Raw genomic sequence first — 26,207 nt, forward strand, 5'->3', positions numbered from 1 at the left:
AACGTTTGTGTAGTGGCCCGTTGGGCATGTGAGACTAGGAATAAAGAGCCGACTAATGAGTTTCATTGCAGCCAATTGTCGTTGCATATTAGTTTGGGTTGATGTAAAGGCTTGGATCAGGTTAAGTGTGGTAAATGTTAAAGTGGGGGCAGGTTTTCTTGCGGAATTGCCTTCCTAGTGGTCTGGCTGAATGTCCGGTTTGGTCGCAGTTGTAGCAGTGTGCTATTAGGACCTTAGGAACTCCTAACTTTTGAGAGGATTTGAAAGTGGCTATGAAGATTTCGGTTTTTTTTCTGGAGGGCTTTTGAAAAATAAATATGGCCAATAATATATTTGCATTGGGAGAGGAGATTGTTAGTACTTTTAGCGGGCCCACAATTTTTGCACTAACCTTTTCATCGTAGGTTTCATGCACTATACGAAATTAAAAAGGTTTTCTTTTTTGCTTCTTACTCATGATAACTTCCAGAAGTTTTTGCGGTCGAGAAGTCGGTTACGGTGCAGGTATCTAATCATAGTCGTACGACCACTCCTTCTAAGTTGAAGTCGAGGGATTTGACTGTCTCATTAGCTGCTTTGGTCAGTACTGAGATTTGCTTCCACTGAGCTTGTAGGGGAGTATACAGTTGTCATTGTTCCCAACTGAGCTCCATGATCTGCTAAATGTCTAAGCGCTCAATGCCGATATACTTCTAAAGCATGGAATTGGCAATGCCATCCTCCGAGATGCTTGCGGAGACCAGGAAATCCTGTTTTTAAAACAGGCATGCTCTGCGTAATTGGAATGGAGATGATTTGTTTAAGCGAATTCTTCGAGCTGAATGAAATGCGGACAAGGTAATTTTTTGAACGCTACTGAATTTTGATCAAGATTCTTGAGTTATTTAGGTTATTGGTCTTCTAATACTATTTATAATTTCTATATAATTCGAACCTGTTAAAAGAATGAACTCACTTTTTCACGTTTTTTTCCTTCATAGGAAGATGCAAATTAAACATATAAAACGACGGGAAAACAACATTATTTTGTTCTGTATCCATCGATATTTCGGCAGTGAGGGGTGACAGGCGATTAACAGGTATTTATTTTAATAGTTACATTGTTACTGTTGCTTAAATTTGTTACTGGATGATTAGTGTAAGGGGTCATGATAATGTATTGCCAGTGTGGATGTTGTTTTTTGCGTTTTCTCAGCTAGGTATCCTTTCTTCTATCCGCGGTGATCGTAACCGCGCCTTGTCGACCTCTTTCGCTTTCGTTGAGTTGTTGTGAACATGGAGTTGATCGTATCCCAATCCTCTCGTATTTTATCTAGATTCTCCTTTAAGTTCATCCTTTCTTTCACGAAGCTCGAACATTGAAAGAATATGTACCCTGGGTCCTTCGCGATCCTATTGTAGTTTGGACAATCGGGTGATGTGTTCATGGCCGGTGAGAAATTGGGTGAGATTATAGTTGATCGCCCCATGTTTTCTCTCTAGCCACTCTCTGATGGTATGGATTAACCACTATGTCCAACGACCCATTTTTGAGTGTCCCATCACTGTTGCCATCTAGTTATAGATTTCTCTCTTTTTTTACCTCCGATAAAGGATTATATATATGTTCGTAGGAGTTGTGCTTTTGTACACTGTACTCAGTTTATGTGCGTTACATAAAAATGTGGTGCTGTTCCCCGAATTGGGACTGCACACAGCAAGATGGAACTCATCACATGGATGGAACAGTCTTTTCGGAAGAATATTCCACGTATATTGCTTAAAATTGAGCTTCTCATTTATCATCACTTCCCAGTATTTGATGGTTAGCTTTGAAGTGCTGATATGACTCCGAATTCTAATGTGAGTGAAATTGCTCTTCCGGCGCTAGGTGTTAATGCTTCGCTAATTAACGAAGTATTAACAGCACTGTTTGTTTTGAATGAATACAACATTCACATAGTCGCTAAGCCCAATGGCGAATGGAGACCTTGTGGCGAATATGGACGTCTAAATGTTCAGACGATTTCAGACTGAACCCCATTCCACTCATCCACGACTTTGCGCACTTTATCGTAGGCTGCTGTATTTCCTTCACCTTGGACGTATTCAAGTTATAACACTAAATCTCTTTAGCTTCCGAAGACATTCGGAAGACCGTAATCTGTATACTTTCCGGACTCTTCGAGTTCATTAGGGTGACTTAATCTCTTGGTGGGATATAGCGCGTCAACTACACCTACGCGCTATCGCTCACGGTTCCCTGCAATGCGCTTCAGCTCCCCACACGACTTCCCAAGACGCTTCCTAGATATACAAATTGATCAACGCTTTTGGTGCTCTGTCTATTAATGAATCGTCCATTGAACTCATCTACGTCCTGCGGAAAGGGTACCATGAAGAACGTTAGTGATAACAAGAAGAAATAATATCAACCCTCAACATTTTACCTCGGTGCAGCACGTGACATTTTGCGCCATCATATGTCGCTCTGATCATAGCTTTTGGTTTCTAAAGAATGCCCCTCCTACGTAGAACACTCCAGATACACTTGCTTTTCACGCTATTGAAAGCTTTCTCTAAATCGATGAAGAGCAAGTGTAGCGAAGATTTAAATTTCGCACACTGTTTCAAAATGATCCGTAGGATGTTGATGTGGTCGATGCAGGTAGATCCGGAGTGGAAACCGGCCTGCTTTTTGTCGATCAAGCTTTTGAGATGTTCTTTAATGCGTTCCAGGATTATTTTAACTATTATTTTGCGAGGGCAGGGAGCACGCAGATACCCCTTCAATTATCACACTCAAAACGTGTGCCCTTTTTTGGAAACTTAACGATCATCTTGATAAATAACTCTGCGGGGAGACTGCCAAGTCCAGCGGATTTACTCCGTTTGAGCATTGAGGGCTGAAATTGCTGCTTGGAAGAGCAATCCATATTCGCTTATTACGATGACTAGCCATTTCATCCACAAGAGGAGGAATCTCATCGAATGTAATACGGTTAAGGACCCTGATGAAGTGTTCTTTCCACCTCTTCAGTTGTTCATCATCGTGGAAGAGAAGTCGACCGTTAACATCCTTCACAGAACCTTCGAAACATTTGCGACCACATACAAACTTTTCCGTGATGCGGTATACAGTTCTGAAATAATTGCGATCTGCGGCATCTTCCGCTTCTTTGATCAGCGGAATAGCAGCAATAGCAAATTCTCTTTTGTCACAGCGTAGACTACGGTAAACTTCTCGGGATTTCGCTCGGTATCGGAGTTGGGGCGCGTCACGCCCGCAATCGTTGGCAGCGGTCAATAGACTTTTCCATTCATCGATCCGCTTCCACGATTTCGCAGTCAGCCAGATTTTAGACACCCCTTCGAGACGTGACTGCCGACCTGTGCAGCACCCAAGAAAAGAGCATTTTTGATGTCGACCCAATGGTGATCTATATTCTCAGGAGCGTTGCTCAGTAGATCTCGATCAGCAAGATAGTTCTCCCACTGTTGAGCGCTTTCGATGTTGAACTTAGGGGGTCGCATCTTTCCAACCCTGCGAGAAGTGGCGCACGCAACACGCAAGCGAGCGTAAGCGACCATCAAATGTAGATCCCTTTCGAGGCCGATTTTAGGGCCTCTCTTGTTACGCATATCCAGAAGACAACTCCTAAATCTACTACTACTACTACCCATTACATGTCTAAATAATGTGTTGTCAGATCCCACGTTGGCATTCAGATCGCCCATCACTATCGCAATGTTATCTTCATGAAACTTCCCCTGAACCGCTTTTAATTGTTCATAGAAAACATCTTTCTTTACTACCTCAGAAATCTCCGTTGGTAGCATTCTACAAGTGTGATGCTCCTTAACCGAAATCTAGCAGTTAGAAGTCTGTCAGAAACCACAAAAGCACACTGTTCTTGCGGCAGAGGAGCACTCTCCAGAGTCCCACCATCTTACTTCGCTTAAGCTCAAAATGTCCAGTTTATATCACTGAATTCTCGCTCAAGTTGAAGAAAGTGGGCATTCTGAGGACTCTTGTTACCGTTGTCGAGGAGCGTGCGCACATTCCAGAAACCAACCATAATCCGTTTTCGATAGTCAAAGATTGTTGCCGTGAGGTCAGTACATATGCGAGGCGTTGACGTTTCGGTAGCAATGGAGTTTCAAAATTTGCAGGTTACAAGCCCATAAATTTCTATCCCTTTTAGTCGCCCCTTACGACAAGCATGGAAGGTCAAACAAATAAACCGTGACCAACGTATCTACAGCCCCTATGGTCGTGAGTTATTAGACGTATATTTGGCAATAGAGAAACGACGGATCATAAGCCACCCACCTATGCTTTGAAAAAGAAGACCGATAAAGCGTCCCGTCGCCAATTTTGGAATTTGAGCTCTGCTAAGTACACTTCCGGCACTTAACCCGTTTTTGTAAAAGATAATGGTAGGGGGTCATCCATTGTCGATTTCCGGCAATCGCGGAGGCGTAGAAGAACAACGCAGTTCCTTAGAATCTCAGTACCAACTCGAAATACATATTTAGGGAGTTTCCTATCTTCGGCTCAACGTCTGGTGCACACTACGAGACTTCAAACGGGAGACCAAAGTAATGCAGTTCGAGTCCACCCTTTTCTCATAGTCAGGCAAACTCCTCGGCTTCAAACGCCACCAGATATCCGCAAATTGCCCGCAGTCCAATGGGATACTTGAACGATGGTTCAGGACGCTGAAAACTTCTATAATGGCCCTAGACGGTCCTTCTTGGGCGCATGTCCTGCCAATCGTCCTTCTTGACCTCTTCGCAGCCAATCGCGAGGAATTTTCTACAAGCCCCGCAGGAGTTAGTATACGGGGAAGCCTGAAACTCCTCAGTGACCTTGTAGTCGACATTAGGTCGAGTTTTAACACCTCCGGATTGTTACGTCCACTCAAGGATATAGTGGGGAAGCCGGCATTTTAAAGAGATTCATTGGATTTCGGTCGTGATTTCTGGTAGTGAATTCTGCCTCTTATAGATACATGACTGTATCAAAATCTATATTTTTCCAAAGCTCCCCCGAGATCTTTTTTGTATAAAGACTGTATTAGATGGACGGTCTACAATTCATGGCTCACATCATTCCACTGTGCGGAAGCGTGCTCCCTTTTCCGTCCACAATCTGAAACTTTTCCACCCTCCACATATTCAGAGTATTCTATTCCAGAACCACCCCAACATTTGCACCACCGAATCTTTTAGCACACACTCAACGCCTACCCCGAGACTACATTCCACTCTTCCTGTTGTAGGATGTGCGGTGTTTTCATGGTTTTTACAGCCTCCAAGGCTGGATCCTTTCTTTCATCATTAGTTCATATCGAAATCTCCTACTGTCTAAGTCGACAACGACCACGACAACGCAACGACGGAAATTGTATTTAAATGGACGGTTACGTTTCTTTCGTTTTCCACATCAATTAAGTCCGCATTGTATCTTTTGAGTTCTCACGTGCTGTGAAAACGGTCGTGGTCCCAGGAGCGGTGGTGGTGATAAATTGCAAGATTTCGTTGCAGTCAATTATAATTCCGTAATTCGCACAAGTGATACGGAGCAGGAACGGATAAGAAATTTAAAATTAATAAGAATTTGCATCTTGAATTTAAGATTGAATTGAGTGTGCGAGATAAACAGTACTATCTGCGAATAGAGTGGAGTTCAGTGTGAGGTTATCGGATGGTCGGAGATATCTATAAATCATTAACTAGCAAATACCGGAGGCAAGGCATCTGCACCACCTACTGGACCGGGCGCCTCGCTTGTTGCTGTTCTGTGTTTGTTTGGTCACCAGACACTCTGAAGATTGGTCCAGCTCCCTGAGCCAATAAATCAAGGTGCAAGTGTCGGCGATAAATAGTGTTGATAATCAGATTCTAAGTACATAATCCGGATTGCAGTGATCTGAGCCATTAGGTCTAATATCGCACTTACTGCTCTGTTGATTTAAGATTAGTGGTATCAGTAGTGAAGAGTAATTATCCTTCGTCTTGTAAAATGGCCGTCTGCAGTGTTACCGTTGTAGTTGCAAGTGTCCTTGCTTTTGCAGTCGTTCTAACCAATGGCCTCAAGTGCTACATGTGCGGTCAATACAACGAGGGCGTGGGCTCGATTACACCATGCCTTAACTACTCTGAAAAATACGCCCATCTGTACTTGAAGGAATGCAGTAGACCCAGCGAAAGATATTGTGTTGTGAGTACAATTAGATTGCAATTATTGTTATTTATGGTTACATTTTTTGGAAGTCATTCTGGACTACAAGAGTTACATCAGATAGTATGTTGGCTTGCGGCTCACCTGCCAGATCGACCGGCACTTCTTGCCAAGAAGCTGACTGACCCGCTGGTGGGAAACTAATTTACTGGCAGGATTTGTGCCAAAGTTCTTCCAGACTTGAGTCAGCTTCCATAGATTTAATTATATATTATACAAAGGGTCTAAAAACATCTGCATGTGAAAGATATTCGATGGAATTTCCTACAATCTTGGAATAAATATCATTCAATAAAATGGTATACGGACTTTTATCAAATCCCTTCGATCCTTGGAACCTTTCTTGTTATTGAAATCCTCCCCAACAATACCGCAGTAAAACACTCTAAGATAACATTTTTGCTATTTCCAAGTGCGAAGGGCATTTATCTTCATAACACCGTCACCATCACAGTAGTATGTCATAAGAAAACAATTTGAATCGTCCTATCTACTGATTGAACTTAGATTTGGAAGGATTTCATGGAATCTTCCGTTGCCTTAACTTGCAAAAAAGGGGACAAGGAAAGAAAGCTGCAATTTTCTTGAAGGTTGAATTGGATAAAATGATAAGTTGAAAGGCTGAATGGATTTTGATTCCTTTGACCATGGGTAGTTCTCTGTTAGCATTTAAATTTGGTCCTATTTTCAGAAGAAAGTTTGAATTGAATCAAAGGATTTCATCCGTTTAAAGAAGTAGGCTTTAATGATCTAGTGCTTAGTGGGCCAGGAATTTCTTTGTTTTTTTGGAAAAAGTTATCCTTTTCAGCTCCACTCCCTATGAGAGCCGTGTGGGGCTATCTCCCATTGTAGGTCATCTCCGTTTCTCCGACCTGAGAACCACGGCCTTAGATCAGGGGCCATGGAATAGCATGCATTCTGGCTCTTCCGTTGCCCCACCTCATCTAGGACAATATGGAGAGTGGTCCAATCTAAGTTGGTAAGGATTATACCAAAAGTAGGCTCCAAATTCTATGGGAAATTGCACTATGTGATAAATAGTTTCAACCTGACTGAATGAGTTGATGCATCCACCGATCATTTGGGAACTCGTTCCATTGGTACTATCAGTGATAACATGATTCCGATCTTGTTGCATGCCTATGTTCTGCTTTTGTTGGTAATGCGTCTATCACTTTTTTCTGTACAAAAAACACAGTCTCAGGCAGGCATACCAACAGCGGTTATATCTGCTATAACTATCTAGTCTAATTTTGTCCTAAAAACACTGCAAATCCTCAGAGTCACCAGTCAGAAATGCGGATTTTTCTTTTTTCAGTTCTGTGAGTTTGTCAGCGTATTTGCTCATCATCATCATCATCACCAACGCTAAGCCTGCCATAATAAGAAACTCCAGACATCCCGGTCCCCTCGATATCCCTGTCCTGGCCTATGCCATCGTTTCATCTCAGGTAGGGTTCGCCTCATCTTCTTTTTCTACCATAGATATTGCCTTTATAGACCTTTCGGGTGGGATCATCCTTATCCATACGGATTAAGTGACCGGCCCATTGTAAGCTATTGAGCCGGATTTTACCCATAACTTGACCGTCATGGTATTGCTCATGGATTTCGTCGTTATGTAGGCAACGGAATCGTCCATCCTCATGTAGGGGGCCAAAAATTCTTCGGAGGATTCTCCTCTCGAACGCGGCGAAGAGTTCGCAATTTTTTTTTGCTAAGACGACAAGTCTCCGAGGAATACATAAGCACTGACAAGATCATAGTCTTGTACAATAAGAGCTTTGATCCTATGGTGAGACGTTTCCAGCGAAACAGTTTTCGTAAGCTGAAATAGGCTCTGCCAACAATCCTGCGCGGATTTCATCATCGTAACTGTTATCGGATGTGATTTTCGACCCTAGATAAAAGAAATTATCAACGGTCTCAACGTTGTAGTCTCCTACCTTTATTTCTCCCGTTTGACCAGTGCGACTTGATGTTGCTGGTTGGTTGGTTTTTGGTGCTGATGTTGCCACTATATATTTCGTCCTGCTATCATTGATGTGGAGCCCAAGATCTCGCACCACCTGCTCGATCTGGATGAAGGCAATTTGTATATTTTGGGTTGTTCTTCCCATAATTGTCGATATCGTCAGCATAGGCCAGTAGTTGGGTGGACTTAAAGAGGATCGTGCCCCACGCATTTACCTCAGTACCGTCAAACAGGACGCATGATAAGGCATCCCCTTGTTTTAGACCGTTGTTGATGTTAAGAGGTCTCGAGAGTGATCCTGCTGCTTTTATCTGACCTCGCACATTGGTTAGGGTCAGCCTAGTCAGGCTTATCAATTTCGCCGGGATACCGAATTCTGTCATGGTCATGTACAGTTTTACCCCGGCTATGCTATCATAGGCGGCCTAAAAGTCGATGAAAATATGGTGCAACTGATGTCCATATTCCAACAATTTTTCCATCGCTTGCCGATTGATCTATTGTTGATTTGCCTGGAGTGACGCCTCTTTGGTATGGGCCAATGATGTTCTGGGCGTATGGGGTTATCCGGCCTAGCAAGATAGCGGAGAATATCTTATAGATGGTATTCAGCAACGTGATACCTCTATAATTGTTGCACTGTGTGATATCTTTCTTTTTATGTATGGAACAGATAATGAATCGTTGCCATTCGTCAGGCATTGATTCACTGTCCCACAAGCATAAGTTGATGAACCGGTTGGTGTAATTGGTCGCCTCCATGTTTAACCAATTCGGCTGTAATTCCATCGTCTTCAGGCGACTCATGATGATGCCGATGAATTGCACGGACTGTTTCTTCCATACTTGGTGGTGGCATTATTTGTCTGTCATCTTTAGTTGGCGGGACCTCCAACTCGCGGATATTCTGGTTGTTGAGCAGTTCATCAAAATACTGAACCCATTGCTCCAATATGCCTATTCTATCGGAAATTCGATTTCCCCCTTTGTCTCGGCGGGATGAGCATCGAGGTGAATAAGGATTCATCCTGCTGGCTTGTTGGTAACACTTCCGCGCCTGATGCGGTTGTTCCCTGTACTTTTCGAGTCCACAGACCTGTTGGTTCTCACTGGCTTCCTTTTACCATCTGTGAAGTCGCTTCTGAGCTCGACGGAGTTCGTGATAAGTCTCCGGGCGTGAACGCGTTCTTTGAGAATGCAACATTACTCGGGATGCAGCATTCTTTCGTTGCATTGCTAGCTTACTTTCATCGTCGAACCAGCTGTTCCGACTTTTTTTGCGACCGGGGTCAAGTATGTTTGTGGCTGTGTCAATGATAACGTTCTTGTGAAGATCATTTGTTGACGCTTTATCTCCAGGATCTCTGTTGACTGCGGTTATTGCAGCACCCACTCACCCCTTATAAGTGTTACGGAGGGCTGTGCTGTGGATGGCTTTAGTGTTAACTCTCACCTGATTGTTAGAGTGGATTCTAGGTGGTGTTGTAACTCGAGCTCGGTGCATCATGCCAACACGGTAGTGATTCGAGTCTATATTGACCTCTGGCATTCATCAAGGCTGAGAGGTGGCGGCGTTCGATCAGCATGTGGTCAATTTGGTTGAAAGTGGTCCCGCCTGGAGAGGCTCACGTTTGTTTGTGGAACACTTTCCACGGAAACCAGGTACTTCCAACAACCATTTCGTGTGACACTGCTGATTGGATAATCCGCAGTTCGTTATTATTTGCATTTTTATGTAATTTATGGGAGCCTACTTGGCTGCTAAAATCCCCAAGTATGATTTTGATATCGTGCCTGGACAGCCTTCGAGGATTCTTTCTTCTGCCTCGTAGAAGGTATCCTTTTCCGGCTCTGCAGTCTCCTCTATACGGGCGTGAACGTTAATAAGGCTTATATTTCTAAATTTGTCTCGCAAGCGCAGAGTGCATAGCCTTTCGCTTATGTTTTTAAAGCCGATAACAGCAGGTTTCATTTTTTGGCTGACTAAGAAACCTACTCCGAGTACATGGTTTCCCGGATGACCACTATAATATATGGTGTAGTGGCTTTTCTCCAGGAAACCGGTCCCTGTCCAATTCTCTTGCAACGCTCTTACATCACCTCTATATTGGGACAGCAAGCTGCTTGGCAGCTCCTTCTCTGTACAGGGAGCGCACGTTCCATGAGAAAATGTGCAAATCGTTATTCCGTTTAGGTTTCCGTGTTCGTCATTGTGTTATCAGTCTAGTCCGAGATTCTTTTTGTGGCTTTGTAACAAGTAGTTTTCCGCTCTAGCCAACTCCTAACCAGGAGGACCAGTTGGTACAAATTGTCCCGTTTTTAGGCGGGGGAGACTCGCCTTCATCCTCCATCTGCAGCTTTTCGTTAAGAAAGAACTCCAGCGGTTACCACGTGGAGGTGAAAATAGGGTTTGGCAATAGAACTGTTGGTGTTGGCTCAGCAGGAATTTTCCAGGTTTTATGCTCCATTGTGGGCACCAATCCACGTTTCGCCCTGGGACCTATACTACCCTTTGACCATACTTGACCCAAAAAGCAACCGTAATGGCTGCCTTTTATCGGGCATATTTTTGTATGTTTCTTGAAGGTTAATTTGGTGTGGATCATCTACTCGCAGATATGCATTAGTTAATTGTCTTCGAGATAACTGCATTCCTACTTATTTCGACTTTTGATAGCGTTTATATCGATGTCAAATCGGTTGTTTCCAGACAGAACTTCGTCAATAGCAACGTCTTATTGTCACCGTTGTGTAAACCCTCTTGTGTTCCAGTTTTGTGGTGAACCATGGCGAAGTCTGTTCTATGTGGAGTGTTGCAGTAGAGAATCTAGTACTGTTCTTCTGGTATTCTAGCTGAAATGATACACTTTTTCGGCCAATCGTACATCAGAGAAATACCTAGGATAGGCTATTCTTGAACAGCTTCATCAAGTAATAATAGTAATTAAGGGAAGTCGCATTGCGTCCTGCAAAAACTATTGTGCCCCTTTACTGGATGGGTATTTAAAAGCCTCGAGATTGCATCCGGATCAGGCATTCGATAGAGCCAAATTGCGAAACCGACCACGACAAGCCGACCCCGCTTGTGAACGGGACAAAGGCTAAAGAAAAAGAAGAAGATTAACTGTAGTCGGTGGTTCAAGCCTATAAACGAAAGGAGGTTTATTATGTTCCCTTCTTCCAAGTGTTTCACTTGGCATCTGGTATTAAGTATTTTCCCAGGTGTCTCAGGCTACTTTGCACAACTGTCATGTATGAAGGTTTTAATACCTCCTCACAGAATTTGCAGATAGTGTCCGTAGATAACTCTTGCTTCTCCAGATGATAATTTAGCCATTGGGTATTCCTACTATGATCCGGAGGCTATTGTTAGTAAGGTTTGAACAACCTCTCGAGCACTTGATCTCGTATCCCCCTATTAGCATCCTGAATTGTTCTATTCCTAGTAGGTATGCCTAGAACAATTACCTCAGCGTCGTGGCTAAGAATACAGAAGGACTCCGTTACATGTAGTTCGTCGGCTGCTTCAGTGCCTTCTAACTCAATTCGACATGCAACCCAGTGTATTCAGCTCTTATTTAGCGAGCCGACCAGGTTCAGTCTGGCAAGGCATTCCCACACCAGTTTATAATTCATCCGGTTGGACCTAAGTGCCTGCATAGTCGGTTGGATGTTCTGCTTCTTATAGTTCCTTTCGAGGTTGAAGGAGACATTCCATTTTTCTTACTCATTTTTTCAAGGTACCTTTTTTGATCCAATGACCCCGTCGTCGCGTCAGCTCCCTTTACTGTGAGAAATCCATTAGTGTATATGTTCACCCTGTTGGTCCAATGTGTTTCAAACTTCTTATCGAAGTGAAACCTCGTTGTCCCGCTATCCCCTGATATTAGCAGTTCGGCGGTATGCCTAGAAAGAATATTAATCTTCCCTCGATTTGAGCAGTTCTCTTCCTGATATTCCTGAACATTCTGAAGATCGTCTTCCTTGCCTGCAGATGGAAATCAGTCAATCTCAGAAGGACTTATAAAAATGCCGTTGGGTATGTCCTCATTCCCTGGCTATTGTGGCCTGACTATAGCAGTGTACATTCAGTGCAGCGTTTTCGTGGTGCATCCCTATTTTTTCCCAGTTATGGACCTGCAAGTCAGCAAATTCCTTGCAGCTTTCCGACATATGCTTTAAATATCTGTCTTCCATAATAATTTTTGATCTAGTGTGATTCCCAAATATTTGACCTATGTTACTCGTTTCACCTCTATGCCATGTAATCTTGGCTCTCCAGTGATCAAGCTTGCGTCTTTTAGTGAATGATTTGTATTAACCTTGGCTGGAGTGATGTGTAGCTTCGCTTTCCTGTATCAGGTACTAGTGATTCGTAGTTTTTATTCTGTTACATGAGTTTCTTCATATTTGCCCCTACAAATTAAATTATGTCATCAGCGTCACACTTGACCTTTATTCCAGTGTTTGTTAGCTCTTTTAGGAGTTTGTTAATTGTCGTACCCCGTAGTACCCCGGCCTGCGGACAACTTTGAGTAGTGTTCATGACAATAGAATTTGTTCTTGTCGGCACTTTTATTTGCCTACTCTTTAACATCCTTCCCAACCAGAAGACCAGGTTGTGTCCCACTACCTTGCGGAATAGAACATCTTGTATCTCTGTGTGCGATGTGTTGTCGAACCCATCTTCAACGCCCAAAAACTCAGACAGTGCTATTTCTTCAGTTTCTATGGCATCCCGTGGTACATCCATCAGCTGATACAGTGCAGCTTTGATTGGCTGTCCTGCCCGGTAGGCCTGTTGGCATGGATGTTGGGGATAACGCATTAGAAAGTTAATTTTAATATAGTTGTTTATGACATTCCATCCCTTTATCGCCTTTATCCAACTGGATGCCACCAGTCGCTTTTATTTTAGCATCTAGTGAGTGGGCTTGAGCTTGGGAGACAGACTTTTCTTCTCAATTTTTGTATATATACCGCGTTTCTCATCGGTATTGTTCAAATCACAAACTTAGTCTTCTGGAGGCGTGTCCTCACTTCGCTTCTCTTTCATCTGCCTTTCAAGAGATTTCAAGTAATATTCCAGTCCCTTTCCATTTGAAGTATATGTTCATGCTAACATTGGCGCTATACTTATGTCTCCCTGGGTTCCTAATCTTCCTTCCTTGCTTGCGCTACACAGTTCCGGTATCGATGACAATCTAATGGGCTTTGTTCAGCACCTACCCTTCATTAAAGGCGTGCAACCTTCACTCGACAATAGCACGGTTGATGGTGAATCGGTTTCAAACAACTTCCTCTGCAAAGTCCTACCGATGCTCGCCATCGCATCACTGCAAGTTACATTTGCTATCATTCCGGGGTTGTTTTCTACTTCCACTTACTCCAAGCAACTTACCGCATCTAGGTTGCCTTATTATACCTCTACCGATGATGTTGACATCAGAAGCAAAACCAGCACATTTCGACTGTTTCGCTTTAGGTGGGGTAACTCGCGAAGGTGTCATGATCGCTTCTACGTCCTCCTTCCGATCTAGCTAGGATTGGCGCCTCCATCAAATAGCCTTGAATATGGTGCTTAAAAGGAATAACGAGTGGAGACCGTGCGGAGATTATCGCGCGCTCAACAATTACCCAGTTCGGAACACCCAAGTTTTCGCCCAAACACTCTATGGTAAAACTGTCTTTTCAACAATAGACCTGGTAAGAGCATTTAACCGGATCCCGGGAGCTGAAGAAGATATGCCAAAAACTGTCATCACAATACCGTTCGGCATTTACGAGTTTCCCTCTTATGACATTCGGCCTACGGAATGTGGCGCAAACGTTTCAATGACTCATCGACGATTCTTTGAGAAATTTGGATTTCTGCTATGCCTACATCGATGACATATTAGTCGCTTCATCTTCACGTGAAGAGCATGCCAGTCACTTACGAACTCTGTTCCCGAGGCTGAAACAATATGGAGTAGTCGTGAATCCAAGCAAATGCATTTTTGGTCACCACGAGGTCAGTTTTTTAGGATACCTTGTCTCAAAGGAGGGGGCACGTCCCTTTACCAATCAGAATCGAAGCGATCCAATCATAACTGCAACCAACTAACGTGAAGCAGCTTCAGAGCATTCTTGGATATGTTCAATTTTTACAGAAGGTTCAGAGAGCAGCAGCAGTACAGGCACCACTCAACGATATTCTTAACTGCAAAATTAAAGGAAATTCACCGCAACTTCTGAAGCTTCCAAAACCACATTGGAACAGGCGACGCTGCTTTCACATCCAAAATCTGAAGCTTCTTGGCCATTTTCTACGATGCATCAGAGTTCGCGATTGGAGGAGTCCTCCAAGAGCGGATTAATTGTTGCTAGCAACCATTGGCTTTCTTTTTAAGAAAACTCGGACTAACGGAACGTAAATAATGAACATGCGACCGGGAAGTACTGGCTATGTACCTACTATCACTTTCGGCATACGGATCACAAGCCATTAACCTTCGCCATCCACAAAAGGAGCGATTGGCCATTGGATATTGGTCAGTTTACCACCGATATCCAGCACGTATCTGGTTGCGACAACGTTGTTGCGGTCACATTATATAAAGTTTGCAGCGTCTCAGTCCGTGGATGAAGAGCTCAGAATGCTACAACAAGGAAACACCGGGCTTCGACTAAAGCAATTCCAGGTTACGGGGTCAGCAACAAGCTGTGGTGTGATGTATCCACTGGTACCGTCCGGCCTTATATCATTCAACCATTCCGAAAACAGCTTGCACTACTTATACTGTCCAGAAACAAACGCCAAAGGTATGTTTGGTCATCTCTTAAAAACGATTGCAGGAATTGGATGCGTGGTTGCAATAATTGTCAGTGATCAAAAGTGACTCGTCATGTGACTGCGCCAGTCGGGACCTTTGCTAGACCATTATCTAGATTCGAGCACGTTCATCTGGATCCTTATTGTGAGGGACAACGCTACTGTCTAACACTGGTAGACCGTTTTTCATGTTGGCCGGAAGTAGCACCAATCCCCGATTAAGAAGCCATCACAGTTGCCAGAGCATTCCTTGACACAAGGATCTCCAGCTTCGGCATGCCACTTCGGATCACCACAGATCAAGGAAGACAGTTTTCATTGAAGTTGTTTCAAGAACTCAGCAACCTGATCGGTGCAAACCACATCAGAACTACAGCATACTATCCGGCAGCTAATGACATGGTCGAGCGTTTTCATCGTCAGCTCAACGCAGCAATAAGATCTCACAATGGCCGCTGCCTGTCGTGCTACTAGGCCTTCGCACAGCTTAGAAGGAAGACCTCGGCGAAACTGCAGCAGAAATGGTGCATGGACAGCCAATACGCCTCCTAGGCAAATTTTTCGACTTATAGTCCAACAAGGAGCAGGTATACACGTCTAATTTCGCTAACGGGTTGAGACAGCGTTTCCAAATGTTACATGCATTCAATGGGAGTCAATATGACAGGAAAAGAATCTTCATATTCAAAAACCTAACAACAACAAACCATGTCTTCATCTGTAATGATGGTTCAAAGAAAATATTCCAACATCCGACCACGGATCAGTTGTGTAAAGTTGGAGTGGCCGGACGTATCAGTATAGTATTCATTGATCGACTTAAGCCTGCTTATGTGATAGCCAATGATATTGAATAGATCCCGATCTCGGACCAGCAACAGGAAGCCTTCGTCAGAATGCCCACTCCTGAGAAAGACATTCGAAAAATCGTTCAAGTTCCCGTTCAACAACCTTCAGTGGCAAACTCAACGAAATCTGGTAGACGGGTTAGATTTCCTGATTGTTACCAGCGGGCCTTCAATAATTTAACAATAACAAGACCACAGATTCACAACTGGCGTCCCGACACGGCCAGGAGGACTATCGTAATTTTCTTGCATTCAATCACTGGCAGGAGGTGCTGTGGCTGTACCAATTACTTTCAGACACCTGTCTGGAATTGTAACTTTTAATTACCTTTTTTTCTACCGAAGTGATCTAAAAATCCCTAAAAATGAGGTACTTGCTAGAGGGTTAAGTAGAGCAGTCATTCGGTAGAAGGGTCAGTCTACTCACAGCTCTTACCCTTCCTTTAAGTCGGTGACCTTAACCTGCTTTTCTCTGTAGCTCCCCAAGAGATGGTCTGTTTCTATACCCGACAAAATATCTCTGGTAGTGCTACTATCTTAAATCTATTCTATTCTGTTTTCCTATTACCGTGGTGGACTTCCTTTTTCATATGCTCGACGGTTTGATGTCATTGATCATGCTTCCAGGGTGTCTAGTTTCAGATTGCATTCTTCTTCTGACTTTACTTTGACCGACCCCTCTTACCACTCCCAGGTTAAAAAAATCCTCAAGTATCGCTCCGTCATTTGATCTCTTCCTGCAACTCGAATCTTCTTAAAGTAGAACTTCCCTCGGGTGGACTATCTTACCCATCTTCAGCCTTTTGATCTCTACCGTAGCCCAAAAAATTTGGCTGTGTTCTTCGCAAATTTTGAACTCTATTTCCATCAGGATATGTCGGTGGTCTGTTGTCTTTCTATTTGGAATTTTTTAAGCCACCCTAGTTCGCAAAAGTGGTTCAATTTCTTGTAATCTATAGCCAATGCGATATCTTGAATACAACCATTTCTTCTTGTCCAGATTTTGTTGAAACCTTCCTTGCTTCCGCTCAAATAAAGAGCCTTTTTCCTATGAGTAATATCCCAGCATAATAACACTCCATTTCATATTGGCCAAGTAACAATAACAATAAAGAAACAATACCAATTTTTTCTCTTTATTAGATCCTTTTTCATATCATTATTGCCCTTCGGTAAATATGTTTACTTCTGGTTTAGATATTTGTGGACATGAAGACATCAAAAGCTAAATATATTCACTTATTGTGCCACGAACGTGACTTTCACTGATGTTGGTAGCTCCTGACAATTTGTAAACAACAAACGCTTGGCTTTGGTCCTGCAACATATATCCTTTATGTGGATCTTTACATTTTCCGAGCATTCGCAGAATTCCTAATTGATTGTTGTGATTCTGTGGATACCATTTCTGTTGGCTATTTAGGAAATGATAGAGCAACTTTGTGCAGAAACGACTGAAACTATCTCAACATAATTGAAACAAAGCACAAATAATGTGGTAAGGAAAATAGAAAAGCGTTGTCACCATGACTCCCTGGTTCAACTTTCACAAGGAAACACTTTTCTAATGATGATTTTCACATTCCAACTTGAAACAAGTCAGAAGTTAGGTTGTTAAGCTTCAGCATTGGGAGATATTTTGGTCGTAGTTTATTAGGAATATCTATTCGGAAACGTAATTGAATATATGTCGAATGCGGTAGAATGTATTGCAATGATTCTGGGCTAACGAATGATGGATTGCATTTTCGAGCATACCATACAAGATACAAATAAATACTATTTACAGCCCAATTAATGATAAAAGTCTAGTATAGTTCATAACCTTCTTCTTTTTCTTTAGCTTTTGTCCCCTTTACAAGCGGGGGTGACTTGTCGTGATCGGTTTCGCCATTTGGTTCTATCAAATGCTGATTTGGATACAATCGCGAGGCTTTTAAATTCCCATCTAGCGTATCAAGCCACCTTTTGGTCGCCTACCATCGACTTCGATGTTCAGACCAATTTTGGCGAGTGAAATCTCGTTAGCGCGAATTACGTGATTATACCATCGAAGACGCCTCTCTCGCAGTTTTTCCACAATCGGTGCAACCCTATACCGATCGCGGATATCCTCATTTTGGATGTGATCAAAACGTGTCACGCCACTAGTCCAACACATCTTCGTCTACTTTACCGCAAGACGCCGTTCATTGTCTTTTGTAGTCGGCCAATTCTCAGGACCATAGAGAACGACAAGACGGGCGACATTGCGGCAAATTTTAGATTTGAGACGTTCGTTGATACGTCGATCACAAAGAACTCCAGTGGTGGAAAGCCACTTCATCCAGGTTGCGATAATGCGTGAAGCAATTTCATTACGCAGTTCTCCATTGGCTGATTGTATTGACCCGAGATATTTAAATCGCTCAGTTCTGGGCGATTTAATTATCTGGGGTCAATGCTATCAGCCAATGGAGAACTGCGTAATGCAGCTCACATAGGGAAACACAAAACCTTTTATACCTGAAGCGTCAAGCTTCTGTTTTCCCGGCTTGTTTTTTTTTAATTTTTTTGATCGTCCTGTCGCGGGATCTGTCACCAAATCTTCGCTACTTTCCAAGTGCTGGGAAAATAATCATCGTTAATACAGTTGTTGAAGACTACAAGAAGGAATTTCATTGTTGCCCTAGGGAGGTTTTTGATGACAATATTTGGTATCTGGCCCGGTTGAATTTTTACCGTTAAGGTTTTTAGTGATGGCTGGGAGTTGTGTTATGCTCAAAAAGGTTTTTGGGTCCGTTGATTTCTAAGATGGGTTGTAGGCAGAGAAGGTGGTCAATTTAGTTGAGTGTTCATGAAGGAAGTCTTTGATTTTCGAATCTACAATCGAAGTGCCAGCCGGGTTGTTTCTAGGTGGGGGTAAGTTTAGGAAAAGACTCCCCAAGCACAGCTATTCTAGCGTCGCTGCTGATGTTTTCATTGTTCTTGGTGAGAATGAAGTTTCTTGCTCTGTTTCTGCCTGTCAACCTACTTATGTGTCCAAACATATTTTTTTTCCGGGCTTCAAATCTATCAGCTTGCGAGTGAGTTCCTTGCTACGCAATTACCCAACCATTTGACAGATTAGTGTGCTTAGGTAGTTAATCCGAAAAATTAATACCTTATATTCGGTGTTAATTCTGTTGCCATTTTTAGGGAAGTTGCGCTTGAGATTTCTGCGCCAAACCTGCATGACTTTCAGATGTTTCATAATTTCGTGCGGCATTTTATTAAGCTGAATCTCATCGACTTTGAGGAGCTTTGTGTTTCTGCGAGTAGCAGAGTTGATGGGATCGGTAGCCAAGGTGGTGGCCTCATCGATTTCTTTGTCCGTTAGATTTTGCGAGACTCTGAGTTTTTTGAGGTGCAGCTGTGGTGCTAATTCTGACCTGAAATTATCCGAGTAGTTGTGGGTGAAAGATCCATTTTACGTTGTGGATCCATTTTACGAGAGTTACCCCATTTCATTTTTTGTCAAATCACCGGAAACGTGCCTCGAGTTGAAGTCGCCTCTGGAGATCGCTCAAGATTTTTAAGTCTTGGCTCAGTTGCTCAAGTGGTGAGTTGCATTTGATGTAGACTGCAGGTACTAAGATTCATCTATTTGTGGTTTTAACTAAAGCGGCTGCCGCGGAAGAGGCTTGCAGGTTTCCGATGGCAACTTCCCTGAATTTGTAGCCATTTATGACTAACAGGGCGGTACCGTAGTTAGTGTTGTTCCGGATAACATTATGTCTGGTAAAATGTACATTGTGCCTGCCTTTTAATCGTGTCTCTGGAACACAGTAGAAGTTCGCTTTCAGAGAATCTACCAACTCTTATGTGCTGGCACGTTGGGCGTAGGAGACTAAGGACGCGGAGTTAAATGTGATAATATGTAACTCCATAGGTTCATGATAAGTTGAATAGCAGCGGATTGTCGATGTTCCATGGCCGAAGCAAGAGTTTCATTTAAGTTTTTGAGCCTAATTTTTTGCATTGCGGAGCTTGAGGGGCTGCAGCTCTAGGTATAGTATTCCTAGCTGCTTGAGCATATTGGGTTCTGGCTATGAAGAAGCTTGTCTGCTCGCGTGACAAGCGTTCGATAAGCTTTTGAGCTTCAAGTGCGGGTGCTTTTCGTTGAGCTCTCGCATTATATCAACCGGGTCTGTTTCTCTGTGGAGACCGCGGATTACTAAGGACTGAGTCCTTAAGGTTGGTGGGGTGCTTGTTGTGGCATGTAGCCCCCTTTTCTTTTGTGAGATTGAAGTTCACCGCACGATCTTCAATGGTTGCCCAGAGTAGATGAGGGTCCTGTTGGCCCGCGTTTTCTTCAGGGTTGGTTTCAGCCCTTTTTCTTTCAATAACCGTAGCAACTGGTATACACTAAGTTTGTACCCAGTGATCGTGTGAATTTTCTCTGTTTTTTGGGGGGGGGGGGGCGGGAGGAGTGTGGCTGTGACTTTGCCGGAGGGTCACTTACTTGGCTAACACCAACCTTAGGTTTTTGAGTACTTCTCTCTTTGCGCTGCACGAAGTTTAACTCGTCGCCTTCCTGTTCTTGGATTAACACTTCCAAGGATATCTCACTTTCACACTGGAGTTATTGTTGTTCTGGTTGTTGCTCCTGCTGCTTCTGTTGTTGCTGACGTTTTTGTTGTTCAGGGTTTCAAGGATCGCGAAATGTAAATGCCACGAGAACTTCTATGCTCGAACTGGTCCACATAAAATCCCCTCTGGATCGCAAGGCGTTAAATTTGGGAAACCTGATTTCTAGTGTAAGCCTACATCGTCTATCGAAAATTGCCAGGAAGCAACTGGAAGAATCTGGTAATTCTGCTTCAAGCTATGTTCAGTATTCAAAAACGGCAAGAAGAAATGATAAGCGCACATGCAAAATTTATGGAGCAAATAACAAAACGGCATTCCGGACAGCTGAAGAACGGCTGCCGGAGATTATAAAAAGCTGCGACGATAGAGACGATAGACGATAGAGAAATGCCGGTGAGATTCCAAATCCGATGGAAAAAATGAAGCAAGAAATTGTAAATGGTGGGAGAAAGCTGTAAAGTTGCATAAGCGTACCAGTCAGGATATGGGACAACTAAATAAATTGGTCAGACAGGGGATGACTAAAGAGCAGGAAGGAAGCAGTAGACCAAGAGGGGAGACTACAAGTGAAGGTTGTAAAATAGCATCGGGAGGCTACTCGAGTGGTTACGAAAGAGCAGGAAGAAATTTTTCAGTTTGTTAAGCATATCTGGCAGAGCAGCGCAAACCAGAGGAGGACTATTCGAGAGATGATAAGCTAGCAGACGGAAAGTGGTAAGATTGGTAAGAAGAACCTAAGATCTTTCAGAATAGAGGTAGCAGAGGGCGGAGAATTTAGCAACAGCGTATAACTTTCTTTGCGGTCCGAAAGCAATGGTTTACTAAATGATAAAAGTGATGAACATAACATTGGTGCGCATTTCTAGAAACGGATGTTACAATTGGAGTAGACAAGTGCAAGAAAAAGTAACAAGAAGCGGATGATATCTGAAAGGACTGGTAAATGGAGATGGACACTTTTGGAATAGTTACTACGGAAAAAAAGAAGTCATGGATAGAAAAATAACGGCAGGATTGAAAAGTGAAAAGGATACACGAGTGAACATTATAGCGGGAGCCAGTAGTGTTATCGGTTGACTCCAACAGCGAAGAAAGAGATGACTTTGCACCAAATTTGGCAAGACTTTGCTAACGACGTAAAAGCAAAGAAGAAAATTGACGTGCAGGGGCAGAATCAAAAGCGAACCCCAATGGTTAAAAGTTGGATTGTTAGCTAAGGTTTATGCAGCACGACGGCAGAATCTTCAGGAAGTGAATAGATACGTGTTCAAGTTGCGGAAAATGAAGGTGGTGGAGTCTTACAAACCTTGATTGTTGTGTAACGAGCAGGGACACGAGGCATCGTTTTGGGACATCATGAAGGAGTAAGTAGTCAGAATTTGGATGTCACAGAAACAATAACAAAGGTGAGCGACAGTTCTATTGGGGCAGATGTTTAGGATCAGATTACGTAAGATTATGTGAACAATGTGACTTTGCAAAAGGGCCAAAGAGACGAAGGCTGGGGGACATGCTGATATGTGAGATTGGAATTTTATGGTTGAAGAAAAACCGTCATCAGTGAGCATTAAGGAGAAATTGCACCCTTCAAGTAATAGGAGACAAACAAAAATAGATGTGAGAACCGGTTCTTTTGGATCCTTCAAGGAATAATTGGTATTGTTCCAGAGGCTGCGGCGATGGCGGTCACTAAATTAGACGAAGTGGATAAAAATGAAATTGGAGCACCTGGGGAGACGAGCATGATTGAGGACACCTGATAGATAGCGGCGATTCTTGTTCGGGATGTACAAGTGTAGGTGGTGGGAAGTGTGGCAAAAATCAGTCTATTTCTTGAGTTAGAAATGAAGGAATCGGTTATAAATACGCTTTGAATTGAATCGATGGTTTTATAATTAATTGTGGATAATGTTATATAATTAAGGATGATATAAGCGTGAAATTGTAGAACAGGAATAGTGTGCTGAATTCATTTGAATTTATTTATATTGAAATCCTACCTCCACATGTTTTTTCCAAGGAAACTTCTTTTCTTAAAGTCTTAGATATTCCACTTCTTCTGAGAGTTGAAGGGTTTTATCCTTCAATTTTGGAAACAACGGTCATTCAGTTTCCTTCTTTTTGTAAATAATACCGTTGTATATTGGGATTTACTGAAAGCGCATGCCCACGGCACCAATCACATCACACATCATGTCTAGATCTCGATCAACAGCTAGCATAGCCACGTTATCCGTAGAAGCTTGAGTATGTATTGTAGTTCGCATAGTAGTGAGTGGATCGACATCCTTGCGGCAGGCTTCCGTCGCTTCTGTTGGGAGGTAGCGACCAGCACTCACTTCAGCACACAACAATCGCATAGTCAAGTCTTTCAATGCGCATTAACTCTCGCATTGCGTCTTTTAGAGTAGCGTCTTCTATCTTTGAAACTGCAGAATGAAGAGCAGACGCAAAGGACCTACCACGCTGCTAAACATGTTGGTTTTCATTTTTTCTCTCATGAATTTGACGCTCACCCAGTCTCTCCAGATATTTCAGGGAGGATGATGTTAAGCAGATTTATCTGAAGTTCTTCAGATTTGAATAGGTTTAGGTATGAAGAGGTAGATGTAGCCCAAAGCAAAGTATGCTAGAAAAGTTTTTCTTAGAAGTGGTTCTAGATGAGTCACGCCTTTCTTTAGTATCGCTGGGTAGATGTTATCCATGCCGGTTGCTTTTGAAGTGTTCAAAGGACAGTGTAGTAGCTCTCGTTTTTTCATTGGTAACCATCCAGTGTTACAAGAGAGTCTAACTTGGCCGACCCATCCCGTTTAGGAACTCTGCACAGCCTTGAGGTTTCTTTTTTGTCTTCCAGTTCCTCACAATATGCTGATGGGTAGATACTATCAGATCCCTTAAAACACAAAGAATTTTAGGGTAAGTAAGTAGAAGTAAATATAACCTTTTTCGTTCTCTGGTATTATGAGATGATCGCAACTAGGTTCTGAGAACAGAATTGTCTTAGCATAGTTGCCTCTAACAATTTTGACATGAAACCACAGGCTCTCGGTTTTGAGGAAAAGATCCTTCCTCCCTTTACTGATACAATACTACAAATTTTTAAACCGATCCCATGGCTCTTGTCCCGGAAATATATAGGGGTAGCCCTGGGTGCTGGCTGCTTTGGTAAATAAATTTAACTAACCTTTATATTTGTAAACATATGTATACTCCATGTCAAAATAGCCGTTAACTGAAGAGTCTGGGGTTTCTAGTGTGGGTTTTTTTTTGTCTTGTCCTGATTGTCCACCGAAAGTTCCACTTCCTTCTGTCCGATTTCTCGGGATATTTTCCTGACAGGTAAGATTTAACCTGTAGTTCCCTCTCGTTTGCGGATGAAGTTTCTTCCTGACAAGCGTTAGGCAAGAAGAATTAGGCAACAGTGCCACAGACAGAGCGGCTGTAGTCAGGTCACCACTTCTTCTTAATATCCTTTTTGACTAATCGCGCTGTAGATACTGCGTACAGGCTTTCTGTTGAAGTGAAAAGCGTGAGACATTTCACTGTTGCTGAGGCCTTCAAAATCTGTGCGTAGTCAGGCGAAATTCTAAGTAACGGTGATCAGAGAGTGTTCGTCTGTTCATTGTCCATGCTCTTCGGGGCACACCTGTAGGAAATTTAGGCTCCTGATTATCCAACCAATAATCTTTTGTTCTTATCATGACGCAATTGATCTGACGACTGATATGGGGACCGTTTTAGGATGCAGCAAAATTCTTCTCATTTATACCTTAGAATAGGTGCATTAGATTGTGTTTGCAGCCTATCGAGCCGACATCTTTAACATGACAGTACCAAACCCGAAGAAGAGCTAGCAGGCTGATTGTTTTTGAATTCTCTTCCAATTAGTTTCAGAAACGTCGATAGTCAGCAAATTTTCCTGACAATTAGCTCAATTTCTTGGTTGTCCATTTAGAAGTATCCATTGAGCCGTGTTGTGATTTTTCTGGACACCAGTCTACTTTCCATTTTCATAGAAGCTCAGTATCCTTTTTTGAAAAAAAAATGGCTGTAGAATTTTACGGTATACACCTAGCGATTCGTAGCAGTTTTCTCTTAAGCTGTTTCCACCATTTGCTGTGAAATTTGATGGGATAGTGTCGCCCTGGAACTTGAATGGTCTTGGTCATTGCTGAGTTTTCTTTGGTGCTATTTGGCTTAACCAAGCGGGTTCATCAGAAGACTGTTGCCGTTTCAGTTTACGCTAGGTCACAGGTTTTCTAGAGGCTAATTCTACGCCGGTGTTGGTATAACCGAAAGTTTGTGGTTTGTCGGAAAGCGATTAGTTCGAATTTGTGCAGAAGTTGTTTTTGCTAGAAACCAAAGGATTATCCGTTGGTAAGACTTTGTCGCTAAGTAACATTCTCCCATCAGCTATGCTCGTTCCTCAAAGACTGGTTTCCAAAACCATGAATTGGATTGATTCACTTGAAGGGGAAAGGAAGTTGTGTCAGTAGCGGCTCCTTTTGCTACTTAGCTTTAGGTTTCCCCATGTTTGCTAGGAGAGCCTTCCCTGCCTAGTCAATCAATCGTGGCAAAGTAAGTTAGGTAATCGTCGGACGAGAATAGGAAGAATGGTAGTGTATGCAGAATTAAACGAACTTGTCTCCGTTTTCCTTCAATAAAATTATTCATCATTATAAGCAAAACTTCGTAGAGTTATCCAAGGAGATTACACCACAACGATTTGATTTCAATTTATAATCTTCCTCCCCATCCGGGAGTACATTTAGGAAGTGACTGACATCAGTGCGGTTTAATTCAATTTGCAAAATTACAGAACGCAAAAAAGGACTTCTCTCAAATTAATGGAATTGTTTTACATACTTCTGTTTCCAGAACAACAGCGGTTTTACCACAACCCAGTACAGTACATACATATACATATAGTCTACACACATGGAAGTTGAGTGCAGGCCGATTACAATAATTTCCCTCGTTCTGAGTTTCATTTACTATCCTCCCGTCCACCAGGATTCCATTGAAATTTCACGAATCATTTTCAGTGAATTGGATCATTACATTATACTCAGCTTGGAAAAAAATTGTTCTGATGATTATTTCGTCCAATTATGCAATATGAGTTTAATTGCTGTAAATGGAAATGGCTTGAATAGTTATAAAGTGCATTGTTTTCCTTGCTTCAATTTAAAGTGAAATAAGGCTGGTTGCTGTGGTGTCCGTTGTGGTTTTATTTTAAACAGTTGACTGTAGTAGGGACACAATGCCTTTAAAAAAAAGTCCCTACAGCTGTAAGACTAAGAAGTTACAGCTTGAACATGTCTGCAATCCTTTCACTTCCCATTGACTCTGAGCTAAATGGTCCTGAACGATTTTTTTAATTGCCGACCTTCCCAACCATGCCGGTTCGACCCCCCTTTCGCAAGGAATCCAAATTGGGAGTAATGAAGACATGATGTCTCCGAGTCGGTTTATTCACTAACAGGTCACGTAACTCCATAAAATTTCATTAGCAGTTTACCTGTGATTTTAATGTCCTTCGGTGCTCCCAGAATGTACTCCTTGCTGCCTCTCTTAACAGCTTGCTTACACCGGTTGTGTCTTGGGTACATGTGGATATGTGTCTTTTTCATGTGTTTCTATGTAAATCCCTGCTGAATCCTATTAAAGGGAATTCCATGATTTTTATTTGCCTGGGATGATCCAAATCCATTACTGATTGCAATCCTGGTA

At 42.7% G+C, this 26,207-nt stretch overlaps 1 protein-coding gene across 1 annotated transcript in view; it reads left to right on the forward strand.

The window, feature by feature from the left end:
* Positions 1-5,275: 5,275 nt before the first annotated feature.
* The window catches only part of LOC119659166 (U-scoloptoxin(05)-Sm1a), a 112,536-nt gene continuing 91,604 nt past the window's right edge, over positions 5,276-26,207 (forward strand). Inside the window, exon 1 of the mRNA XM_038067117.1 lies at positions 5,276-6,205. Within this exon, the coding sequence (XP_037923045.1) occupies positions 6,008-6,205 (198 nt within the window). The 5' untranslated portion in view covers positions 5,276-6,007. The remainder of the gene's footprint in view (positions 6,206-26,207) is intronic.

The sequence above is a fragment of the Hermetia illucens genome, chromosome 6 (assembly GCF_905115235.1).
Source record: "Hermetia illucens chromosome 6, iHerIll2.2.curated.20191125, whole genome shotgun sequence".
Taxonomy (NCBI): Eukaryota; Metazoa; Arthropoda; class Insecta; order Diptera; family Stratiomyidae; genus Hermetia; species Hermetia illucens.